Below are 26,826 nucleotides of genomic sequence, written 5' to 3'. Positions count from 1 at the left end.
TAGATTTGTTTTATGCCAGTGGCGCTCAGCCGAGCGTACTTCTAAAAATAATGAGGTTTTGTGTGAACCAGGGTTTCGGGGGCAGACGCTTGGGACAGATCCACTTTTTGGGAGCCACTGAATCAACAGCGTTGGTAAGTGAAGAGTTATACAAATTTACTAACTCGACAAGCTGCACTGTGGAAAAGCCCTCACTTCCTCCTGCAGAAATGGTGTCAGGTTCTCTGCGGTTAATGGTTTCTTAGGTCCAATTAAAATTTTACAGCTAATGTTAAACTTAAATGGAATCAGGAAATGATCCAACCGCTCAACCTGAATGATATCCAAAATAGACTAGAATTTGTGCTGAAAAGATTAAATCCAGTGTATGTCCGGCTCTATGAGTTGGACAATCAACAAATTGATTACAGCCTAGACTAAGCATATTATCCATTAACTGGGAGGCTAATTTATCATTAGGGAAATCGGCCCAGACACTGAAGTCCCCCAATATCAAAGAAAAAGGGGGCTCCAATGTCAGGGTCACGATTAGCTCAAGCATTTCATTCAGCCAATTGGAATCCGAACCAGGGGGTCGATAAACAATGGACAGATTAAAGGAATAGTTGTTCTGAAAAGAACAATGAACGGATATTCTATAGATTTAAAATAAATGGGAGGCTTATAGGTGCAATGCAGAAGGTCCTGAAAAATAAGGGCTACACCACCACCACGTTCTGAGGTTCTGTTCGCATGGTAAATTTTATAACCAGGGGGAAGTAAATTAACTATGCCTAGACCAGACAATTCGTTTAGCCAGATCTCTGTCAGGCAGGCAAAATGGGGTTTTAACTCCTCTATTTTGTCCGATATAGAGATAGCATGGCCTGACTGCAGATCTGACATTAATGAGAAAGACATCAATGTCTAGATTAGGTAGAGATATAATGGAGTAGAAATATATTGAAAATAAATATTAATGAGGTTTTTCTGGATGGGATTTGTTCAAAATTCATTTAACCCGCCTAGCAGTGATAATAGTATCAATGTTACTGCTAACTGTTGATTTAGATAAACACATTATTAAACCAAATACACCGATAATACATTAAAATCCATCAATTTAAACATACGAGTAAAATGCCTGTTAATAATAACTTGTGTAGAATAACTGGCAAGATAAGATATTTAGCAGCAAATTAAGAGCTGCTTAAAGCTTTAACATACAATTTCACCACAATAGCAATCCTGCAGGTACACAGCACTAGCTTCAATAGAAGCAGTCTCGCCTTCTCGTTAACAGCCAGACAGTTCTTGCTTGAGCAAATGACAGCAGTTCACGTTGGATTGCTAGTTGGTAAAAATAAAATAAGCCCAACTAACATTCAGTGATCTCAAAATAGTATCAACTGAGAGGAAGATCAATGTACAGTTTATAGTCTTGTCAGTATTTTCATTGAAACCACAAACCTTGTCAACAAACCTTTTTAATATATAAAATTCACTTACATGCTTTTCACTTCAAAAACTACTGTAATAAAGAGGTACTTGCTTAAAAGATTGCAGATTTAAGACCTTCAGCTGTAATCCCTTCTGAAAGTGTGTATTAGACTCCTTTATATCATCAATGAACTGTGTTTCCAAGAGTGCATTTTTCTTTTATTATATTACTTTGATATAACGGTCTTCCTGTTTAAAGATGTTCAATAAATAATCATTTTCAAGCCTACCCTAACTCACAGAGTACTGAGGCCAGTGTCTAAAATGTTGTGCTGGGGATAATAAGTATTGCTACAGTTTGTCTATTTTTACACCATGAAAATGAAATGTGACTCCAACCACAGCCTGTGTGATATCATCTTCTTTATTTCCTGTCAAACCTTGCAGAAAGGGCTATGTCACCATTTGTAAACCCAAAGCACAGAATATGTTTTCAATTTTAGCTTTACTGTTGAGCTAGAGAAAAATCAGCTGAGTTGTTTTGGGACGGTTCAAAGTTGTGTTTTATACTGGTTATCTGTTGGCTTCACAGCCAGTTTGACAACACACAACAAAGAGTAGTACACTTGGCAGTAATGAGCAACTTGCAACGTCTTTACGTTGACAAATGTGATGAATGTAAGTAAGCCAATAATGCAGTTTTGCTTTCTATCTTTCATTGCATGTGTATATTTCACATATTTTATACAAATTTGTATATTTGATTAACAACTTTAACGAACAAAAAAACCCATAAAAATTGAGGTTCTTTTAAAATAAAAAGTAAGCAAGTGTTTCGACACTGACAAATGAATTAAGTCTACTTGACATTTTAAAATGTAAGTATTTTTTAAAACACACATGGTATGCTCTATAAATGAAATATATTAAACAGCTAAACATCATGTGAGACATACAGAAACTGAGGTCTACAAATTGTTTGGCTTTCTCAAGCAATGCATACTGTATAAACTTCTTATAAACCGTATTCTCTTTACAAATTCTCTCAGGCGTCTTTTCACATATGTTGATGAGGAAGAAAAATTCAACTAATGTACACTGTATACAGGGAAACTTATTTATGCCTGGGCAAGAACAAAGATTGGCATGGTTTGATCTTACGATGAGATTTGCTTTTCAATATGAAAGAAAGTTCCTTCTCAGACTGCACAGTTTGTGTTTCATTTACATATTCACTAAGTAACTAAACCCTTTGAGTTGTAAATGTGTGTTGATAAAAAAGGTGTTGTTTACTGCATACATTAACTGTTAAAAAAAGTATTGTACTAATACATTACAAATAAGTAACCCTGACTAGCAGCATGACACTCTGAAAGAATATTTTGATCTGTAGTGCATCAAACCTAGTACTGCTACACAACTTGCATTCAAGAGTTCACTGGTGTCTGTGGGATATTACCGAGTGTATTGATGGATGCCACAGTGACGTCCATGCAGCTGCTGTACACAGTATGTTGGTCTGAAATTCACCTGCTTTGTTCTTGAAGATGTACAGTATATAAAACTCTCTACAGTATAATTGACACATTAACATAATCCTACACAAAATCATCTGCAATCCTAGGTATCAATTTGTCCTTGAGGGAAACTGCATGACACTAAAGGCACAGTCATTTTTCAAATTTTCTTACTGTACAAAATATTAATAATTTACTGGTTGAGGTTAGCTTGCTGTATTTAAATTGTAAAAAATTGCAGCGACCTAAAAAATGTTAAAGTCCTTTACAAGAAGAACCAAGATTATGGAGGTGCCAAAATAATGCTATAGATTTAAATACATCTGTGCTGCAAAGCCTCCATACTTCAAAGGGTTTCTTACTGTTTCACAAATTGATACCTATATATAATGTATAAAAAGGAAGCAAACTTTGCACTGGAGCTGTTGATTTGTATACAGTACATGGCCCATCACACACACACATAAATACATACACTGTGTAGAATACAACAGATTCTGTCTTTACAAAACAAAACAGTTCATCTTCCCTGGTAAGATGCTTAATTGCTATTCATCTGAGAATAAAAGTGTTCTTGTATTTCATTCTACTGATCAGTGCCAGAGGCAACATCAGAATAATGTGATTCATTAGAATAAATCGCTTTTATTTACATGACTGTATAGAACTGTTTGGAAATGATTATGAATCATCAACTGCCTAAACAAGTTCAAATGATATTTAAATTTAAAAAATATTTTTAATTTCACAAGAACATATTTTCACAGTACATATGGTTATGATTCACATATAGGCTTAAAAACACTTTAGACACATTAAATGGTTTGTGAAACCCTGCCGACAGGATTTGTTAAAATAGTAAAGCTTACAAGAAAGTCAAGCAGGCAGCTGTTTTGGCTGATCCTTCCACCAGTGCCTATTGTTACCATCACATAGTCGTCTTTAGTTCAACCAATCAGAGGTCAGAAGTTACTCGTGCAAAAGTTTCTTACCTAGATTATGACACTCTTCATAACTTGTGGTTTTTATTGCAATGCAATGTTTTACCAATTGGATGAGTGGTTCTGAAAACATAAATAAAAATCTAAGTGGGACATAGGGTATACAGCATTAGGACTGAGGCCTTTATCAATTTATATTGTTTTTTTTTTTTTTTGAGAGTGCACATTGTTGTAGATTAGACTGACTTTGGCCCGGACCAAATCAAAACTTTGACAACCTGCTAATTGCACTTAAAAAAACTGTATTTAATAGCGTTTTCTTTTTTTTGTAAACATCTTATTTCTTCTCTCATAAAAAGAAAAATGCTATTAAATACAGTTTTGTTAAGTGCAATTAGCAGGTTGTCAAAGTTTTGATTTGGTCCCAGCCTTTATCTCACTACTTCATGATTATTACAACCGACTCATCTGAAGGGCAAGTTTAGCAGGACCCTGCAAAGATTCTCTTCCAAATAATACATCTCCATTAACATAAAAAAAGAAAGTTCATTTATGGAACATGTAAAATGCCAGTCACAACAATAACATTTTATTTATTAATTAATATATGTATCAGAAATGTTAATTCTGTTTGTGGTCTGAGCAGCACATATACATATGGAATTAATTTTTTAGCCCAAGTTAACTCCCCAATTTTTCATGGCCACATTGAGGACACAAGCACAGTCATTTGCAAATACATCTCCCCTGGGTTCCTTATCTGTAACCCTATACAGGGTACATATTTAATGAAGGCAATGGATTACTTTCAGAGACATGCTTGAGAAACAACCACAGCTACAAATAGCAAGCTACACGTGTGAGGGAGAAAGCTAATCCTCCATCTGCTGTGTATAGATCATGTTGTCTTCTATGACAAATACACCTGCACATTATCAGTATGTCTCCTGGAATAGCCAAGCAACATCGTATTGTTTTCAAAAGCAGAGACCTTAGCATGCATTAGTCTAGAAGGGGCACAGGAGCATCTAGGACAATCGTTTCTTTAAAACCCTAAGAGGTAGATTTCCAAATGCAGTTTCAGTTTAGACATCACACCATCTCCTGACTTACTTTGTATTTTAGCCATCTCCCAGCCATTTTACTGTATAATCCCAATAGCACTTTCCAGGCTATGTTGCCCTTTATGCAATGTATACATTTGAACATGTTGAATACACCCAGGACGCAGTACTGTGTATTAGAACACTCAACACTGCAGCTTATGTATAAAAGGCTGTAGAAAAGCTGCTGTAGGGAATATATTAGGGGTGGGCAACGATATGAAAATTGCATATTGTGCACACATTTCGACATCGATATAGATAACATCGAAGTCTTCCAAAATACAGAAAACTATAATAACACAATTGCAATATGAAACCTATATATACAGACGTTAACAGATATTTATACAATAAAAGCAATTAACTTACTTTAACTTAGTATCTTAATATCCATGGAGAAAAACAAGGTCTTGTTATATTGTTTTACTATGCCATGCCATCATCAGCCACCTCAAAACCAAAATATTTCTATACTTCACTGCGCAGGTTAGCCAATCCGGAAGTAATTTAATCTTCTCTAATGCACGACACATCTAAAAGTACTAAGTACGGTATCATGCTGAATGCTGTCTTATTTTGAGATGTGTTTTGATGTTTTAAAAGAACATCTAATTTATAATACCGAAAGTTCACATTTAAAAAATACATTACTAATAGTGTAAGTAATCACATGGAACAAATGCAATGAACTACTGATTTATATTTACATCAAATTATTTAACTTGTTAAATTTGCAGATGACACAAAAATAGGAGGAGTGGCAAACACTGTTGCAGCAGCAAAGGTCATTCAAAATGATCTAGACAAGATTCAGAACTGGGCAGACACGTGGCAAATGACATTTAACAGAGAAAAGTGTAAGGTACTGCACGCAGGCAATAAAAATGTGCATTATAAATATCATATGGGAGATACTGAAATTGAAGAAGAAATCTATGAAAAAGACCCAGGAGTTTATGTTGATTCAGAAATGTCTTCATCTAGACAATGTGGGGAAGCTATAAAAAAGGCCAAAAAGATGCTCGGATATATAATGAAAAGTGTTGAATTTAAATCAAGGGAAGTAATGTTAAAACTTTACAATGCATTAGTAAGACCTCACCTAGAATATTGTGTTCAGTTCTGGTCACCTCATTACAAAAAGGATATTGCTACTCTAGAAAGAGTGCAAAGAAGAGCGACCAGAATTATCCTGGGTTTGGCATGTCGTATGCAGACAGGCTTAAAAAATGGAATCGATTCAGTCTTGAACAAAGAAGACTACGTGGCGATATGATTCAAGCATTCAAAATTCTAAAAGGTATTGACAATGTCGACCCAAGGGACTTTTTCGACCTGAAAAAAGAAACAAGGACCAGGGGTCATAAATTGAGATTAGATAAAGGGGCATTCAGAACAGAAAATAGGAGGCACTTTTTTACACAGAGAATTGTGAGGGTCTGGAACCAACTCCCCAGTAATATTGTTGAAGCTGACACCCTGGGATCCTTCAAGAAGCTGCTCGATGAGATTCTGGGATCAATAAGCTACTAACAACCAAACGAGAATGGTCTCCTCTCGTTTGTAAATTTTCTTATGTTCTTATGTTATGAGCATCAACAATTTACTCAAAGCCTCCACCAGTGTTTTCCAGTATTATAACAACTTTGACTGTTATTAATACAGCTTAGTTTGGGTGAGAAGAAACCAAGCTTGTCATTTAGCAATCTTTAATTCACATTGATCAGAATCTTCAAAGACTTGTGATCACAACAACTCAAAGTAAACTATACATGAGCAGCTAACATGAAGTGTTGTAGTAGCTAATCCATCACATTTACCCAGTGGTTCTCAACAGGGGGGGTGCGGTTCACAAGAAGCGTCCAAAAAAAAAAAAAAAAAAAAGTAAAACGTTTTTTTTGTTGTTTTTTTTTAAATGTATACCACGACATGACGTTCTGTAGATGGCACGGGTTGATTCTATGGTAGTATAACTTCAAGGTTTTTACTTTTTTTTGCACACTTTTCTTTCCAGTTATTTGTTTTATGTGTGTGTTTAAGCCAACAGCATTTAGATCATTTAGATGTAGCAGTCGATCATTTCTCTTTGCAAAACATAATGGAGTAAAGCTGTTTAGTTTACAACTTTTACCAGCTCACACTGCTGATTAGGGAAATAAATAAAATAAAATATATATTAAAATCACACAGCCTAGGCATGAGTTAGAATGAAGGAATATTAAGATGCAGAACAGTACCACTGATGAGGCCTTCAAAAGCAAAAGAAGACCTTGAAGTGACATGATTAGAGGAAAGGCCCTCCCCCCAAATGGCCTTCCAGTTGAGGGGCTTGTGTGAAAAGGCCACAGCAAACTAAGACCAACCCTTCCTTCAATCTGTATTTAATATTCCAAATACACTCAAAAACATAAGGTGGCCTTGTAGCTACCAACTTGTCTCAGATAGTTTCTTTCTTTAAAACTGTATGCAGTATAATAGTCTTTTGCACTTCTGCAGTAATGCCAACCAATTTCCATTCAGATTTCAACAACTGGTTGATCATAGGACAAAAGTCAGCAAGACTCACAAGCATTTTCCAAATAATAGCTTTTGCAGTAGTTCTACTAATTTGATGTCAATCACCAAAACATGCGATTGATGAAGAATAATGGAGAACAATGTAAATTTACTTTATCAACTTGTCATCTCTTTTTCCCACCCATATTTTCACTTTGATCGCAATTTTCTAGACACACTAGGAGATTAAACACCATCTGCACCACAAGACCACTGGAAAAGTTTTTTGTTGTTTCTGTTCTATTTATTTATTGATTTATTTTTTTTAAATAAAAGTACAACAAATAATTGGAATCAGAACAGTCCTCCACATTCAAAATCATGTATCTTAAGCCATGAAAAGCCTTTGAGCACTTGCTAGATTCAAACACATGTCAAATACAGTCCCAACGCTCAATGACCCAGAGGCCTGCACACTACATGGATCAAGCAACATAATCTTGTTTTTATATTTAAGCAATAGAATCTGAAGAGGCTTTATCATCTGGTAACACCTGCCTTATGTTGTTAAATGTCCCGAGCCGAAGGCGAGGGTATTTAACATAACAAGAAGGGCCTTACCACATGATAGCCCTCTTACGAGGTTCTAGTGATATTAGAAAATGGATACATAAAAAAAAAAACATTTACAGTCATTCTGTTAGTTTCTTTCATGATTTAATGTATCACTAGTTTTTGTTGCTAAGGAATAAAAACATTTTCCTCATTATTCTGTGAGTAATGCAGTTTGCTCAGATTTCAATCTATGGTCTCGTAGCCTTCACTCGGGCTTCATCCAGAAGTGGACGCTTCGTGGGTATTTCCAATTGCCAATAATGAAAAAAAAGCTTCTACTTACATGGAGCTGTTCAGTTCAGGTACCTCGTACAGATAAGCGAACATGGTTTGTGAAACATGTCAAGAATAATGCTACAGCTAACTTTTATTATTTTTTTAATTTGGATTTGAGTGCATGCTCGTGTAAGATTCAGTATTTAAGGTACCATTAGGTCCAAACATTTATTAGCAAAATAAATAAAATAAAATAAAAGTTTTAGTAATTCAAATATCTAGTTATCTATGTGTTAATCCTGATCGTGCTGTTTGTTCAGTAACTTGTTCACAGTGTGTGTTCATAAAGTCGTGATGTGCCTGTGTTGTTACTGTGATATGCTTAAATAAAGTTGCTGAAACTAATCAGACTGCGTCCAGTTGTTTGATTTCAACTCATCATTAAAACCAGAGACTAGTTGCTATTGTGGTTAGTTTTTTTTTACTTTATTTGCTATACTAAATTTAAATAGATAGATAGGACAGAGAGGAAGCAGAATAGTCTAGAGGGCAACAAATACTGTATTTACATATTTTGGGCGGATTGATTTGGAACAGTGATTAAACATAGTTTGAAAGATAACATTCAAGGTCCTTCATCAGAGATTTAAGCCCTCGTATTGACCAATCAGGTTAAAGGAAATCTCCGATCCATTTTCTAATTGCTGTTAGTACATCACTACTTTTAAACTCGTAAACACACTCTACTGTGGGACTGTTTCCATTGTGTTTTTAGTATATAGTTTCCAAACTAAAGGATGCAATCTGAACAAAGGCAGCCCTCACCAAGTTTCCCTCAGTTAGCTCAGTTGGAAGATTGCTACCAATTATATGAAGGTCTCCCATTCAAGTACTGACCAATGAGAGCTATTTGCTTTAAAACTATTGATTCACCCCAGTTGTCACAATACAGACACAAAACGAAATCAGTTTATTTATTTTTCCAGAGAATATATCTCCAAGAGATCTGATTAATTCTGACCATCAGTGAAATGTTTAAGTTTTTACTGTTCTGAATAAGTAACCTGGATGACATTCACAATTTTAGTGAACTGAAAAAAAAAGTATGATATGCTATTTCTTGCTGTTTTTTTTTTTTGTTTTTTTTTATGAATCATGATTCCCTGTTTGTTAAAAAAAAAAGTGGTTTCATTTTAGTCTTAAAATAAGACACATGGAAAATAAGTTGTTTATTTTTAAGATTCCCATTTTAGGTTCAAATGTATGGGACTCATGAGCCGAGAACAATTAAAACTAGTACTGCTACTGTAACTGTAGTTTAGATAGACAGCTGGATTCAGAGACCCTGATTAACATTAATCCTTAGGTAAGGCAGTACAAGATTAATATTATCTGGGTTTGTGAAACCAGATGAAAAGCCTATACAGTTTTTTATGCCCAATGACTGGAAGATCAAGATTCTTTTCAAGTAATAGATTTAATAGCATTCTGAACACTGCCCAGTGCAACTACTTAGAAGAATCAAAGGACTTCTAAAGCTTCTAAAGTCTTAGACTGGCACATTGAAAGACTGCAACTTATAACAAGAAACACGTGTCTCATAATCTCTCAGAAGCTTTTTTTAAATGACACTTGGAATTGCCACTTATTGCGTTCCTGCCTCATCCCATTTCCAGTGACCACCTCTGCCATGCCTTGCTATACTTTGCTCTTAAAAGGGCAGATCACTACTTTGCATTATGATAAAAGAGAGTTGCACTGGCCACTTAGGCTGAGGAAAAGCTGGTGGAATTTTTCAAAGCTGCATCAATCCCCTGTCAGTTATGTTTAGATCTGAAGACTGCATGACAGGTTTAAAGCATTTGGAAAATATGAGCAAAGTGTGACTGAAAAGCTTTAATTATCACTATATATAGTATAAAGAACATGGGGAGGGGTGGGGCATAAGAACATACGAACATAAGAAAGGTTACAAACGAGAGAAGGCCATTTGGCCCATCTTGCTCGTTTGGTTGTTAGTAGCTTATTGATCCCAGAATCTCATCAAGCAGCTTCTTGAAGGATCCCAGGGTGTCAGCTTCAACAACATTACTGGGGAGTTGGTTCCTGACTCCCACAATTCTCTGTGTAAACAAGTGCCTCCTATTTTCTGTTCCAAATGCCCCTTTATCTAATCTCCATTTGTGACCCCTGGTCCTTGTTTCTTTTTTCAAGTCAAAAAAGTCCCCTGGGTCGACAGTGTCAATACCTTTTAGAATTTGGAATGCTTGAAACAGATCGCCGCGTAGTCTTCTTTGTTCAAGACTGAATAGATTAAATTATTTTAGCCTGTCTGCATGACATGCCTTTTAAACCAGGAATAATTCTGGTAGCTTTTCTTTGCACTCTTTCTAGAGCAGCAATATCCTTTTTGTAGTGAGGTGACCAGAACTGGCATGAGTAAATGTCCCTTTTTTGTGTAGCTGTAGCTCACAGTAGAGATTACTGAAAACATTAGTGTAACCTTCAACTGACATTTGCTTTTCATCATCAGTAGGTTACCACACATATTAAACCTGCAAGAAACATGTACTGTATGACTCACTTTGTGTAAAGGGCACATTCATTATGTTGAGGCTTCATCCATCTATAGGTTCACTCATTAGCAACATTTAGTAAGTGGAAGGAGTTCTTGCAACACATCAGGATAAGCCTTCATTAGCACAACCAACCAGAAAACTAGAACGACTGTATAAGCTAGATTCTGATAGCCTCAAGAATGTCCTAAAAAAATGTACTAAGTTCCATTACAACAGCTGGTAGCAAGCAATCTTGGGGCATCAACGAAAAAACTCCATGCTTTACCGTTTGCTGAAGATGATTTTAATGAAAAATTCTGTGAAAGCGTTCTCCAGTACCAATTGCCTTCAGTATCTGGGATTTGGCTTCTGTGAGAGGAGGATTCCTTCTAGCAGCTATGTCACGATGGATTTTGTTTCCAGCTCTAAACATTGACGATATACCTGTAGTTTCTTCCAGGGCTGCAGCTGTTGATCTTGGGTTTCCCTCGACAGATCACCTGAGGGTTCTATGAAACTGACAGGTAGAACCTAGTCTGTCTGGGAGTGTTACACCTGTTTCTCCATTTCTTTGAAACTGGAATATTACACAAATAACGTGTTTGTTTGGAAACCTTGCTTTGACGTCAGCCAGCTTCACATTGTCCATGGCTTGCTGACAGCAACTGTGTTTGTTTTCTGATGAAAGGGTTGCAGTTACAACACAGTCTGTGTTCTTCTGAAAATGTAATGGCCTATTTTAAAAATCAAAACAGTGGCGGATCCAAATACCCCCGCTCTAACCCTGAAGTTCAGAGGGGTTTAGATTATTGTGCAATGCAAAGCTATTTGTGGTGCAAGTCTGTTTTTATTATGTTTTTTTAAAAAGTCATATTATAAAGTTTGTCTAGATAAATGTGTATCTATTGTTTTTTTTTTATTTCAGATGATTCATGTTGTAATTGTAAATCAAAACGCATTTTGTTGTACTCTAAAATCTCAAACAGTGGTCTTCATAGAAGCCAACTGATGCTTAAAGGTTTAAATGAGTGTAGAGCAAGCCAAGCACAAAGTATAGTATATTCTCAGCACAGTTAGCTATGGGGTTTATTTATGGAGATTTGAGTCCATGAAAATAGTTGAAAAAAACTGTGTGTACTGTGTTTGTTTTAATTAAAAGTTACCTTGAAAAAGAACACATGGTATCCCAGTGGTAAAATAAGATCCAGCCATTATATTTAATTAGGGTGTAAAGATGAAAATAAGTAGGGCTGAGTTCAAAGGTTCGAAGGTTTGTTCGCTGGCCAGGGATTCAAAGATTGTTTTAAACCTTCGAAGGTTTGTCAGACGTCATTCACGCACTGTGTTTTTTTCACATGCAAAATTCGATCTTTTAATTTTGTTGGAACATTTTATTTAGTGATAAATGAATTGTTAGGTCTTACAATACAACTCATAAAATGAGCATAGGTTCTGATTAAATTTCTAATGAGACTAGGGATCTGATTAACATCTTTTAGCCTCGTGAATTCTGGTTAGAACCTGGGAAGCTGATTGTATCCTGGCTTTTGTCTTCAGAACAAAAGACTGAAAGACAATGTTGTAAAAACAAATCCTTTGATGTCCAGCCCTAACATGAAATATATTTCCCTTTGGGGGAGACCACTGTTTTGTATCAGAGCTACAAACCTATTGGTAAACATAAACAGTTGGTTTATGAGGTTTATGAGTTCAAGATACTACTAATTGGGTTAAAGGAAAAATGTTATAAGGTTAAGTCTATATTAACTACAACACTGTACCTCTAGTGGTTGTAGTGCTTCAGTAAAATATGTACTGATTATCTAGTGTACAAGACAGTGTAAGAAAAGTGCTATGGTAGAATATCTTTAAAACATACAAAATATAGGATAACACAAACAATTTTAATTTTAGAAAATTGAGCACTGTCCGTCCCTCCCTCCTCTAGCCTTGTGTTATCCAGAACCTTTAATTTCTTCATTCTCCATCTCGACAGCAAAGCTTTGTATAGGGTAAGCTGTATTGAAAGAAATGTCTCGAAACCCCTCTGCTGTTTGGGATTTTTTTGTTAAATGCCCAGGCGACCAAAAAAAAAAAGTTGAATGCAAACTGTGCAAGCGACTCATATCATGGAGGTATATCCAATCTCTGGGGTCACTTGACAAGCGTAAATTCATATTATTATTATTAGTAGTAATATTTTTAGTAGTAGTAAAATGTTACTGATAACCTGCTTGGAACGGTAACTGTAAGCTTTGTTTTGCCTCAGTCTGCTGCAGTTGTACAATGCAAGCTTACTGTATGCATCACAAACATCTTCAATTACGTGTAAATAAACAACATGCATTTTTATTTAAATTATAAAAAAATGATTACTGTTCCATACAACGTATTTTTAAACTACATGTGAATGTTTTATTCCATTTATATGGATTACCCGTAAAATAATAGGATTTTCAATCAAATATAAACAAGCAGCTATGGTGACGTCACCAATAAATTACACAAATGAGTACCACCGAAGTTCCGAACGTTCGAAGGTCAAAATGTACACTTCATTGCAGCCCTAAAAATAAGTGAATTCCATAGCTGAATCAACCCTATGGTTATCTAAATCTATACAATTAATGCTACTGAAGTGACCAAATATTACAGTAGAACCTAAAGAACCAATATAAAATGAATCAAGATTTGAGATGGTTGAGCTCAGAGCTCAGAGCCATCAACAGAGAGAGCATTACAGAAATGCATTTGTTCTCAACACTTTATTCCATCAGTTTCAACATAATGCTTTAGGCAAATAAAGGCAGCACATAGGCCTTAATGGTTGCAATCCGGATTTTGTGCCAGCTGGTAAGATTTGTTCCATGGCTTTTTGCCTCACAGATAACAGACTGTAGGTCACAACCTTGTTACTGCTCACAGCTGTTGACGAATGCAGATTTGGGACACAGCCACACACACAATATTTTAAAAAGACAACAGGAGCATTTTTATAGCACCATTTCATCCCACATCTAAGAAAAATATTATAAAATATTTATTTTATTGTCAGCTACAGACAATAGTTACTGTGTTCTACAACATTTTCTTTAGCATTCTACTTGTTTTCTGTTTTGTTAGTTTAATAAAGAAAATGAAAAGGCAAATTGATGTATTAATAATTAGGCCAAAGGACTTGTCATGGTTGTTTATGAAAAATGCAGTTCAGATAGCCAGTTGTTTACTGTCAGTAACTGGCCTGTGACCACTGCTGTCTTTCACTGCTTCTATATTACTTCTTTTCTTTAAACTAACAGCTGGTAGCCTATATGGTCCAAACTACACTTGCTGACAGTGGTTAGCAGTTTGATAAGAGACCCACAGGCATTTGGGTGTTTTTGACAGAGGTTGCGACATTACTGATGTTTTTTAGTGCGTAATATATTGGGTTTTTTTTAAATTTCTACAAAAACTGTATCACACTGTCTTGGCAGACCAAGGCTAATCTTGATCTCTTGAAAATAACCTTTCAAGGGTGTAGGTGTGTAGCTTGATCAGCATTTCTGGTAAACACTTTCACACACTCCATTTTGGTTTAATATGATTTGGGATCCCATATGTATAAGCATAGCAAAAACATTTATCGGCTTGACGACCTTTCTTAACATGACTTCAAATGCCAAACAGGCTGCTTCAATACAATAGTGTACGCACCAAGAACTGAGGACTAGCAGAATGCAGTTGTAGATGGTCTGACAAATCTCATTGTATGGAATATATTAAAGTGTCATGACGCTGGAGAGGACGTTTATAGTGAAACTTGTAATCCGTTTGGCCAAAGGTGTTTCTGTCTGTGGTGGTTTGGGAAGAATCCTGGTGTCATGAACTGGAATGACTTAATACACCACCAGGAAAGATGAAATCTAAGTATCTTCTGGTAAACCCAGACAATAATCTTCTATCTATGGAGCAGCAATGGTGTATCACAGTGTATGTACAGGCAGCATGTGATTTTCTTTAAGCCATTGAATGATCAACCACATATTGAATGTGGTATCACATGTCCAAAAAACAGGAACCAGTAATGAGGGGGTTTACAAAACATGGGGCAGTAAAACTGGGGAATTCTGAACCATAGAAGTTCCATCCATACAATTTGTATTTCACTGTCAGATTTCTGTGATGACCGTGTCACTCCGTGACAAATCACACAACCCCCTCCGATACCAAACTCTGTGCTCAGTGTTGTTCACTGCATAATAATAATAATAATAATAATTAAAGTTTTCAGTGTGATTGGCTCGAGGGGTCAAAAGCAGAGGGGTCAAAATGTGGTTGATTTTGGACCCCGTAACCTTTAATCGATCTTTAACTCAAAAACTATTTGACATTTCTGTTACGTGTCTTTTTTTATTGGAAATTGCATGATAATCCAAAAATGACACAAAAAACTTTATCTGAAAACAATTATTTGGAAAGGTCAAAGTCTCTGCTTCACATATACAGTTACAGGAAGGTAATATATTTTAAAGTTGCACGCCACTACTAGTACCCCCAGTTAAAACCCTGCATTGCCCATGCCCTGACCGGACAGCATGCAACAACAATAGGCTATTAAGACAGCAAACTGGAAAAAAAAAAATAACACATGCACGCTTCCCTGATTTTGTCTTTCCTCATTTTATTCATAAAAAATATATATTTGGAGAATTGACTATTCAACCCCTTAAAATATTCCATTGCGACAGGTCTCCTTTGCAACTGTTGAAAACGCACATTGCCTATATTTCGATTTATTTTATTTATTTTACATATGTTCCATTTCTGTTTGTTTATTTTAATGTCAAAGGCAATCACTTTCGACATACATATTCACCTTCATCATCATTAGTTACGACAAAAGACAAGCCATCTCGTTGCTGCTAGCGCTACAGTTCTGGAGCAGTTAAACCATTTTAGGTTTTTTCTTCGTTTTGTAAAATAAAATCCAGTGCATTCCTTACCTCAGTTTGTTTCCGGTAGCCCAGGTTTTTCTAGGTGGTATTTTTCAGATCAGTTGTTATTTTGAATAATGATTTGCTATATTGATGGGTTCTGTTCTGACTAACTGCACCGTACAGCGTTAATTATTTTCTCTCTAAATCTTTTTCTTTCCGACCTCTCTCTACGAGTTGCTGCAGGCTGACTTATTACCGTAATGCTTAGAAGAATCGACCACTTATTTATTGAATGTTTGTATTCATTTCATCACCATTTGAGAAACGGGGTTATTCGCGTCCCAATCTATATTTTGACCACTGTGTGTATCAGACTATTCGCCATTTTTCAAACTCTGGAGTTATACTATCTCCACAAATTGTCAATTTCAGTTTATCAGAGCAAGGTCATCCTTGAAATGTGTTAAACTGGAAGCTTTATTGTGGCTATTTTATCACACATTTGCCACAAAATAAATGGGATGACACAAAATAATAAAGATACACCTGTACAGTCAGTTTCTACACTAAAGACATATTTAATGAAGCCAGTTTGTAAATCTGCAGTCTACCGACTGAACATGATGAAAATGATTGACTCTGATTTCAAATCGCATTCAAGTTAATCCCAGTTGCAGATGGAAACCTAATTTTGAAGCCAGTTTCGATTATTTTAATAGCCTGTCTGAAATCCCAGCAATGGCCGGCACTTCTGCCCTGTATACATCTAGTTTCTGCTAATCCAGGGGTAGGTAACCTTGGCTCTACCAGTCCATTCTACTGCTGCACTGAAATAGACTGGAAGACCAAGGTGACTTCCCCTGGTATAGCAATGCAATGCACTTATCCATGTAAATACAACATTACAAGTATTAGTATCATGAAAAAGGAGCTCAACTTGGCAAGGGCATTTTTATTTTCAGCTGAGCTCCCTCACTACACTGCATGCAGGAATGATGAGAGATCAGGTACAGCTCGGGAATATGAATTTGTAGTGTGATAGCAGGATAAATGGTCTTCACCTGAGTATAACTGAAAACAAAATGCTGGAAATGTTGCTTGAGTTGCTTGGTTATTCCCTGTAAAGGCCTGCAATACCTGGAGGAGAAATGTAATAAGACAATGGAAATAAAAGCTCACTGCATTTGAGATAAATGCTGTGCTTATGAGTACACTATGTATCAAGTTCAAAACATGCCACAACTGGATGGCTTGATGCTTTGATTCTGTCTTTCATTTTTCATAAATGCCACAAACGCTGAACATTTCTAAGCATTTCCATTTCAAACTAAACACCTTTTGCTATGTTGCTCCTTCACGCCATAGTTGATGTGGCTAAGCAATTTGCAGAGTGCTTGCTGTCTGTCTGATAACTTCTAAAATATACAAATTACTTTCCCTGCAGCAATTCAACACTGAATTACACAGTACATTGCAGTGCATTAAAGAGTAAGTAGTGGGGTCCCAGAAATACAGTGTTACACGTCCCCGCGTGTTGCTACACCTGTTTAAATAAGGTTCCTGTAATTTTGTAATATAAAGCATGTGTTGATACAACAAATATTCCTATTTTTCTGTGTACTTAAAAACATGGTACTATTCAATACTGTTCATTAATTAAACATATTTTCCATTTTTCTACATACACAGTCAGTGTTCTGTATGGTTTATAGTGCTACCATATTATAGTATTCTGTTATTCTGAACATTTCAATACTCTATTGCAACTTACTTACATGTAAACCTATTTTATGTTTTTATTTCCAAAAGTGATATTAAATTGTATGAATGTAAGTGATATTAACCACTGTGATAATGACTGTTGTATGAAACAGACACACAGTACCTAACAAATTTTGACATTTACAGCAGTAGCACAAAGTAGTGATTAAATAATCACAACAGTATTTTATATAGGTATTGCTTTATATAATATAATGTATATGTATAATATATTTTTGATTTGGAAAATATTTAAAAAATATATTTATACATTTCCATGATGTTGTTAAACTGTTTATGTATTTAAAATATGTGCATCGGCTATAGATACAATCCTAACATTCAGTCACTTTACAACAGAATTTTCTCAGTGCTGTTGAATATTTTTCTTCTGCTTTTTTCGCGATGCATTTTTTTACAATTATTATGGTAAAGACCTTTGGTCCCGGAAATGGTACCTTCAAAACTGTCTTTTTAAAAAAAAAACTCAGACACTGCGTGATTAGCAGCTCTCTGGTCCAATGACATATCCTTAAATGAAAGGGCGTGTTTTTTTTGTCCTCGGGGTAGTTCTGGAAGATGTCAGTGTTTGAGATAACAGGAAGCGGTATCAGTGAAAATGCGTTTTGTAAATCCATTTGGTATTATTTTTTATTGAAACTATTGTAAATTATTTATTTGAACATAGTACCAGATGTTTATAACGTCGGTTATTCGTTGAGTATTGCTGCATTGGACATACAATCCGGATAAACAACGGTAAATTGGGGAAATGTGTTACAGATTCAGAACCTTTCATTCTTCGTTTAAACCAAGGCTAAATGCATCTTTTTCTAATATTATGCTTTATAATTTGGGAATGGAACTAATCATGCTTAATTCAACGAATAATATGTAACGAGTGCGTGTTTAATGCTGCATTGATTGATCTGTATATATATTCTGACGTAGGTTACAGTCAAAATCTAGACATTTTCAATCTAGGATTTCTTCCACTATATTGTAACCTATTAATCATAATTGTTATTGACTGTATAACTACTAGCATACGCGTATTTTGCAGTTACAATTTATGAAGGCTGTATTTCTGTCGAAATAAACACTGCGTTTGGTTAGGAGTGCAGTCCTCAAGATACCCTTTTTTATCTCCATGAAAATTAGTTTAGCATTTGGTTAATCTATCATAGTTTCTGTGAAATAGCGAAGTTGTGTGTCAGTATTAAAAGTTTACATTTAATTGGGTTACCAATTTTCACCCCAATGTATGCAGTTCAAATAGAGTATACCTCAATTCATTATTTAACCCACACTTACTCATATTAAACTCTAATCGTAACATTAACCAAAGTAGCTAGGTACAGTAGGCACTTGTTTAAACATTGCACAGAAATAAAAACTGCCAGCAGCAAAAATGGCTTTAAAGTCTTTCTAGTGTCTTCTTTTGTTAATTGTATGTTCACATAATCTAGGTGTATGGAATATACAGTGCCTTGCGAAAGTATTCGGCCCCCTTGAACTTTGCGACCTTTTGCCACATTTCAGGCTTCAAACATAAAGATATGAAACTGTAATTTTTTGTGAAGAATCAACAACAAGTGGGACACAATCATGAAGTGGAACGAAATTTATTGGATATTTCAAACTTTTTTAACAAATAAAAAACTGAAAAATTGGGCGTGCAAAATTATTCAGCCCCCTTAAGTTAATACTTTGTAGCGCCACCTTTTGCTGCGATTACAGCTGTAAGTCGCTTGGGGTATGTCTCTATCAGTTTTGCACATCGAGAGACTGAAATTTTTGCCCATTCCTCCTTGCAAAACAGCTCGAGCTCAGTGAGGTTGGATGGAGAGCATTTGTGAACAGCAGTTTTCAGTTCTTTCCACAGATTCTCGATTGGATTCAGGTCTGGACTTTGACTTGGCCATTCTAACACCTGGATATGTTTATTTGTGAACCATTCCATTGTAGATTTTGCTTTATGTTTTGGATCATTGTCTTGTTGGAAGACAAATCTCCGTCCCAGTCTCAGGTCTTTTGCAGACTCCATCAGGTTTTCTTCCAGAATGGTCCTGTATTTGGCTCCATCCATCTTCCCATCAATTTTAACCATCTTCCCTGTCCCTGCTGAAGAAAAGCAGGCCCAAACCATGATGCTGCCACCACCATGTTTGACAGTGGGGATGGTGTGTTCAGGGTGATGAACTGTGTTGCTTTTACGCCAAACATAACGTTTTGCATTGTTGCCAAAAAGTTCGATTTTGGTTTCATCTGACCAGAGCACCTTCTTCCACGTTTGGTGTGTCTCCCAGGTGGCTTGTGGCAAACTGTAAACGACACTTTTTATGGATATCTTTAAGAAATGGCTTTCTTCTTGCCACTCTTCCATAAAGGCCAGATTTGTGCAGTATACGACTGATTGTTGTCCTATGGACAGAGTCTCCCACCTCAGCTGTAGATCTCTGCAGTTCATCCAGAGTGATCATGGGTCTCTTGGCTGCATCTCTGATCAGTCTTCTCCTTGTATGAGCTGAAAGTTTAGAGGGACGGCCAGGTCTTGGTAGATTTGCAGTGGTCTGATACTCCTTCCATTTCAATATTATCGCTTGCACAGTGCTCCTTGGGATGTTTAAAGCTTGGGAAATCTTTTTGTATCCAAATCCGGCTTTAAACTTCTCCACAACAGTATCTCGGACCTGCCTGGTGTGTTCCTTGTTCTTCATGATGCTCTCTGCGCTTTAAACGGACCTCTGAGACTATCACAGTGCAGGTGCATTTATACGGAGACTTGATTACACACAGGTGGATTCTATTTATCATCATTAGTCATTTAGGTCAACATTGGATCATTCAGAGATCCTCACTGAACTTCTGGAGAGAGTTTGCTGCACTGAAAGTAAAGGGGCTGAATAATTTTGCACGCCCAATTTTTCAGTTTTTTATTTGTTAAAGTTTGACATATCCAATAAATTTCGTTCCACTTCATGATTGTGTCCCACTTGTTGTTGATTCTTCACAAAAAATTAGTTTCATATCTTTATGTTTGAAGCCTGAAATGTGGCAAAAGGTCGCAAAGTTCAAGGGGGCCGAATACTTTCGCAAGGCACTGTATATGTCAATATAATAACATTTTCAAGAACAATTAAGGAACATGAGTTTTAATTTTAGCTTAGGGTGGAAATGTGGATCATGTTTTGTCTGTCAGAGTAACTATCTGTTTGTTTGTTTGTTCAGGGTGGCATCATTGCTTTTTCTGTGGAAAGAAGATTTCTCCATAGTCTTTTAAATGAGAATGTCCCTGGCACAGAGGGTGCTGCTGACCTGGCTCTTTACTCTGCTGTTCCTCATCATGCTGGTCCTCAAACTGGACGAGAAGGCCAACTGGAACTGGTTTCTGATCTTCATTCCCATCTGGATCTTTGACACCATCCTGCTGGTTATGCTTATTGTCAAGATGGCCGGCCGCTGTAAATCTGGCTACGACCCTCGCAATGGATCACAGAACTTGAAGAAGAAGGTGTGGTACCTGGTGGCTATGCTCCTCAAACTGGCTTTCTGCCTTACCCTGTGTGCCAAGCTGGAGAAGTTCACAGATATGAAGCTGACATTTGTCTTCTTACCGCTTTGGGCTCTACTCATGGGGGCTATGGTGGAGCTGGGATTAAATATATTTTGTGATAGAAGAGACTAGTTTGCAAGTACAGGAAGGTACCAACCCTGTTAAAAATATTTGCTGATTTACATTACCCATCTGAAAACAGGAATAAACTGCAGTCTCTTTTGAACTTTTTCGGAGACTGGATCAACACTAAGTTAACTCAGTCAATTCGGTAGCAAGGTGCAGGCTACGGTCATGTAAAGTGTGTTAAGTGTATTGATTTTGCCTTCTGATAAATACTTAGACAATATTAATAATGTTTCCATTTTTAATTTCATAATGCCTAAAACTACTTTATGTATGTTCTTGTATTTATCTAATTTCAAAACCAGTTACCATGCAATTGGTAAAGTTATGAAATTATCTGCATAAAACAAATAAAAAGATATGCTTAACAAACATGCCTGCAATACCATGACCAACATTTCCGTTTAGCTGTAAAGCAAAACAGACGAGCACTTTATATATCTGCCATTGTGTATGCCCTACTGTAATATGTATTCTGTAAATAAAGCATACTTTTGACAATGTGCAGACAAGCTTAAATGTCTGGTTTTTGAGGTTTCCTGTGATCTTTATCCTCTTGAACGGTATTTTTTTACTCAAGTAATTTGTTTTAATAGTTATACATCCATTTTATAGCATGTGTGCTGCAGCATTGTATTTAACAATCACAATATTATTTGAAAAGTAAGTTCTATGGGTAGTGTTGGGCATCATGTTTTCTGCGTACTTAAATGAGTGTAGGTCTAATCCTGTGTCCCAGTATTTGTTTGAAATGTTTTTATACTGGCCACTGATATTGTGATCTATAGTGTGAGGATCAGTGTAATATGCATATTAAGTGCTGTGGCTGCATTATAATTGTGCATTATGCACTGTTCTGTTTTGCTAAAAACAAGAAAGAGTGCTGCAGTGACCAAGGGGCATTAATATTGTAGGTCTGCTTATTCCAGCCCATTCCCTTACTGAAAAAGAAACTGTTGGCTGATAAGAGAAGGTGATCGTTTAATTCCCATTATAAAAGTTAACCATAGTAAAAGCACAGCAAAATGCAATAAAGCATAGGTAAACATAGTAAGGTATGGCAGACCGTATTAATAAACATGGTACACTTTCATAAGGGTCAGAGGGCTATAAATTTAGGTTTTACAGTAATCTGAAGTGAATCTTTCGAGACAGAACTTTACAGCATACAATCTCAGAAAAGGGTTGCTAATGCACACTGGTGTATTTATATATTCTTTTGTACACATTTACCATTTTTTAGCAGGTAAATAATGAATACAGGAACCTGAAAGAACACTTTCAAAGTGGAATGAGGATACTCGCAAGTGGTGTTATTTTATATCACATGCATGTTTGTGAAAATCATTTGTTTTGCTACTTTGCTTTAAGGTGTTTTAGTTTTTATAAAAAATACAAAGTGGGTCTTTTATGAGAATATCAGCAACACATGCACTTTTACCATTTATACACAGGATTTCCTTTTCCAGGTTTTATACTGTGCACCGATACATTCCCTATAGTGTATTCAGAAATACAAGTCCTGTTGCACATAACTTCTAGTTCATGGATTGGCTGGTGATACCATCTGTGAACAATGCAGCTGCGAAAAAAAACGGAAGTGAAGGACAGGTGCCTAGAAGGTGGGAAATTGTTTAATATATATAACCAAGAGATTTTGCATTACATCTTTAAAGCTACTTTATTTTTGCTGAGTATATGTTTTTTCAGTATTTTAAGTGTTTCTTAATTGATAGGGTAATTGGTTCTTTATAACTAAATATTTGACAGACAGGTATTGCAGATAGGCAATTAGCTGAATACAAGATACAAGCAATGTTAGGTGGGTGGCTTTCTACCATTTTGACTATTTTAGTGGTATTAAAGTTGGAAGATGTTAGTTTGTCAGACATTTCTATTCCAAAGGTGATTGTTGGCAAGAGGAAGAAATAAACAAAATTAACTTATCGGTTGAAAAAAAAAAAACGTAACCAGAGCTTTATAAAATAATAATAAAAAAAGACACTTGTTAATGTTTTTCACATTCCTATATCGCAATACATTATTGGCATCCAATAATTATTTTCTTCAAGCTGTAACTTTATTCAAGTTGTTTCTAAAAGCTTGTCAAAGTGCAAACAGCAGATTAGTTTATTCACCAAGCAAGCTGTCTGTAGTAGTGTCCCTTTTTCTCTTTTGCAAGTTTTCTTGAAATGCAGGTACCCCTTTTTCCTTTCGCCATCATTCAGATGGTCTCAGCAAAATACATAACTTGCAATATTGTATTTGAAACTACGTTAATTTCACTTAATTTACCTTTGTGTATCCCCTTTCCATTCAATGTTTCCAGCACTTTTTTTTTTTACTGCTTGCTGCTCTGACCTATCAACTTAGCTCTCCCCTATATTTTACTTTCAGCTCTTTTAAGGTAATTCACAGACCTTTCTAGCGGATACTAAAAATAAATCAAATTGTTCTTGATAACAAATGTTTCTACAAGTGAATGTTTTACTTTGGTGGTGGAAACAACATTATCAAAAACAAATCTGTTGATAGGAATGTGAAAAAACACAAGCTACTCGTTAGTATTTGTTACCATGATGTTAAATGTCTCGTACCTATTTTTTTTGTTTGGTTTCTGTTAACGGGAATGCTTGGTGTTAAATTGATGAGCCTTAATTGTATGAACTAGATTGGTAGTGGAGGTTTAATGGTAATGCAGTCTTAATGCTTAAAAAGCTTAAGAAAATTCCCAAATTTCTTTTGTTTAAAACTCTCCAAGGTGCATAATGGTAGTTCCATACCAGTTGATCTGTCATTCCAAAATCAGAGACTTCTCACCAAAGCTAAAACACGTTTAATAATTTAGACATGTAAGAAACTTTACATTCCATCTGTTTGTATCAATTGTATACATTTATCTATCTTGGTCATAGCTGGTATGCTGCAAAATAACTGGCATGATTAACAATTGGTTCTGATCTGACTTAAGAGAATCTAGACCTAAATTAATCACATTTAAGTCTACAGATCTTGCATATATATGTACATCTGTGGCCACTGTTACCTGGTTTTAACCTCAAATTAGACAATTCTTTCAAGTATTTTGAAGAAATTCAAAATAACTTGGAAGCTGAACTGCATTCTGGCTTTACTGAGAACTTAATGCAGGGTGGTGACCCCCCTCCCCCCCTTTAATAGTTCATTAAAAATAAACATGATCCTTGAAATGTAACATGTAAACCAAATACAAATAAAGGCAGCAGCAAAGCTGAAATGCGATTGAAAATGTATAGATTAAGGGTGGGAAGAGGATGAATGGCTGATAGGAGTGCAGTTCTTTTCTAAATATGTATTATCCTGATGCTAATAAGCTGAACCGCGATTCCCCAAAGTTTAATCCCCCAATTAAGCTTTTTACTTGTTTTTGACACTAAATTCACTCCATTATCACAGCTTTTTCTAAAGCAGTAACTACACAGATTCTGTTTGCATGGGAGTATAGTTTATGCAACTGGTGTCTTTTACATCCAGCAACTTCAATCTTTAGCCCGATACTTTTAATGTTTCACTCTGAACCTATCTTTGTACACAGTACATGTATATGTACAGAGATGGTTACACTGCTGGGCATAGGATTGCCACAAATAAAAAGTGTGAAGTTGAAAATACACATTTAATTAACAAAATTCAGCTGAACTTCAATATGTACATTTTTAAACTTTACTTTTGGTACATACAGATGTACTATGTAGCAACAGATGCCTTAGACTAACTTTACAATGCTGATCTTAGCATATCACTTCTTATAAAAAATAGTTATCAATCTGAAATGCTTATTTTTTTCAACCTGAATAATGGAGTGAATCTGAAAATTGCCTTAAGTAAATACATTTACAAATTTAACATGATACAAGGAATGCCGCCTATATTTAACAAGGGGTTACAAGGTACACATTATTGTTAGAAAAATAAGTCTTATATGGTGTTTTTAAAAAGACCATCAAACTAAAAGGTTACACAACTTGCTCTACCTCCCCCCCACCCCCTCTACAGTATTAATATTGTCAAAGTGTACAAGTTCTGAAGCAAAATGCTTCTTCTACGGTGATTGCAAGCCTCATAGCTTCTATGCAAGTGCCTTTTTCAGAAAAAATGACAATTATGTATCTCTCTGTGTATCATGATCATGTCATGGAAGAGCATTAAATCAGCCATATGAACCTACCTTGCTTTGGGTCACTTAATCTTATGTACTGGATTGTTCAGTGTAGCCCTTGTTTCAACAACATTCCGTTTTTCTGAACCTTTATTAGGAGGTTCTTATTTAAGTATAAACCACACTACAAGTTTAAAAAAAAAAAAAAAAAAAAGAAAAAAAAAGTTATTTACACTACAGTGCTGACACATTTCAAATGGAAAACAATTTGATATAAATAAGCTCTATGGAAAAGCCCGGAGTCAAGAATTCTGGCTCATCTTACAAAAAATATATATGTTCATGTCAGCTCTAATACATCTAAAACCTACAACTTAAAAATATATTATTTAAGGACCTGTTTATTTAAAACCTGCAGTGTAACCGTGCAGCTGGCCCTAAGTGCTTTGATAGTTCACAGTTACGGACAGGCACTGAGGAATGTGTTACAAGCTACATTTGCTATGTATTCATTCGGTAACAGAGTAGAGAGCAAGTCGCAAGCCTGCCCCACAGAGCTTACATATTCCATGTAGTACACCACACTGTTGAAGATCATAAAAACAAAGATTTAAAAACAATATGTACAAATTAGTATAAAAAGTCTTTCTGCTGCTCATGCAGGTGGTGTTTTATTGAAGGGTGCGGTCTTGTGTCTTCAGGAGTGTTTGTGTACAGCATGTCCTTTGATCTCTCATTCCTGGACTGAGATCCTGGGGTACTGACTTCTGTCTGTGTCTCTGCCAACACACTGTGCAGCTGCTTTGCTGAAGTGGTTCGACATTCAGAGTGATGGGATTTCACTTTGCTTTGTGGCTGTGTGACCTCTGCAGGCTTTGTGTTCTTTTCCAGAAGCCAGTCTACAGATTCCACTTTGATTTCTGGAAGTTTAGTGTCCTTAGGATCTTTTCTTTGTTGCTGAGGTTTAAAGTCTACAGAGGTATTGGTGCTTGCTGTACACTCACTGGCCTCTAGTTTGACACCAGTGGGTTCGAGAGATGCTTTTGTTTCTGTCCCTTCTTCAGATTCATTGGAATTATTGGACGCCTCTGCCTCTGGGTGATATTGTTTCAAGCGTATGTGCCAAGCTAAGCTGCAGACGGACGAGACCGTTTTGAACTGGTGCACAACATTGCGGGGTATAAAGTAAATGTCATTGTCGTAAAGCTGGATCCTAGCATATCGGATTCCTTCCCGTCGAAGCTGGTTAAGCTTTGCGTCGTCAACCCATTGTACACACTTGGAAAAAGGAAGAAACAAAGGCAAACTTGTTAGAAAATGTTTTTATTGCAAAACAAATATTACATATTGTATTAGTATTGTGATGCTCTGGTTACTCCCTGTAGAAAATCAAATATATATAAAAAAAGTGTTGTATTACAGTTATGCCACCAGGTGTCCGTATAAATGAGAAAAAGA

General features: G+C 36.0%; 3 protein-coding genes across 7 annotated transcripts in view; 1 reads left to right on the top strand and 2 right to left on the bottom strand.

The window, feature by feature from the left end:
- LOC117415712 (protein PHTF2-like) overlaps positions 1–16,056 on the bottom strand; it is a 65,989-nt gene extending 49,933 nt beyond the window's left edge. For 2 of the 4 annotated variants that reach the window (XM_034026413.3, XM_034026415.3), the window contains exon 1: positions 15,854–16,056. The gene's annotated coding sequence lies outside the window, so the exon portion shown is untranslated. Of the gene's footprint in view, positions 1–3,928; positions 4,001–15,853 lie in introns of all 4 variants that reach the window. The other 2 variants (XM_059027149.1, XM_059027150.1) reach the window with 2 other exon arrangements.
- Positions 16,057–18,092: 2,036 nt separating this feature from the next.
- LOC117415625 (transmembrane protein 60-like) lies at positions 18,093–21,955 on the top strand. 2 transcript variants are annotated; one of them, XM_034026204.3, is made up of 2 exons: positions 18,093–18,307; positions 20,780–21,945. In XM_034026204.3, the coding sequence occupies exon 2, from the start codon at positions 20,832–20,834 to the stop codon at positions 21,234–21,236; it is 405 nt and encodes a 134-aa protein (XP_033882095.1). In that variant the 5' UTR covers positions 18,093–18,307; positions 20,780–20,831; the 3' UTR covers positions 21,237–21,945. The 2 variants fall into 2 exon arrangements, with proteins under 2 accessions (XP_033882095.1, XP_033882096.1); XM_034026205.3 differs by having other exon boundaries at positions 18,094–18,189; positions 20,780–21,955.
- Positions 21,956–24,043: 2,088 nt separating this feature from the next.
- Positions 24,044–26,826, bottom strand: part of LOC117415624 (lysine-specific demethylase RSBN1L-like) — a 48,700-nt gene continuing 45,917 nt past the window's right edge. The window contains exon 8 of the mRNA XM_034026203.3: positions 24,044–26,646. Within this exon, the coding sequence (XP_033882094.1) occupies positions 25,999–26,646 (648 nt within the window). The 3' untranslated portion in view covers positions 24,044–25,998. The remainder of the gene's footprint in view (positions 26,647–26,826) is intronic.

This window comes from Acipenser ruthenus, chromosome 7, assembly GCF_902713425.1.
Source record: "Acipenser ruthenus chromosome 7, fAciRut3.2 maternal haplotype, whole genome shotgun sequence".
In the NCBI taxonomy this organism is placed as follows: domain Eukaryota; kingdom Metazoa; phylum Chordata; class Actinopteri; order Acipenseriformes; family Acipenseridae; genus Acipenser; species Acipenser ruthenus.
The sequence above is the reverse complement of the archived record's forward strand: the minus strand, read 5'-3'. Positions and strand labels throughout refer to the sequence as shown.

Coding starts and splice junctions, on each gene's coding strand:
- LOC117415625 (XM_034026205.3), top strand. CDS start 20,832: ATGAGAATGTCCCTGGCACAGAGGGTGCTGCTGACCTGGCTCTTTACT.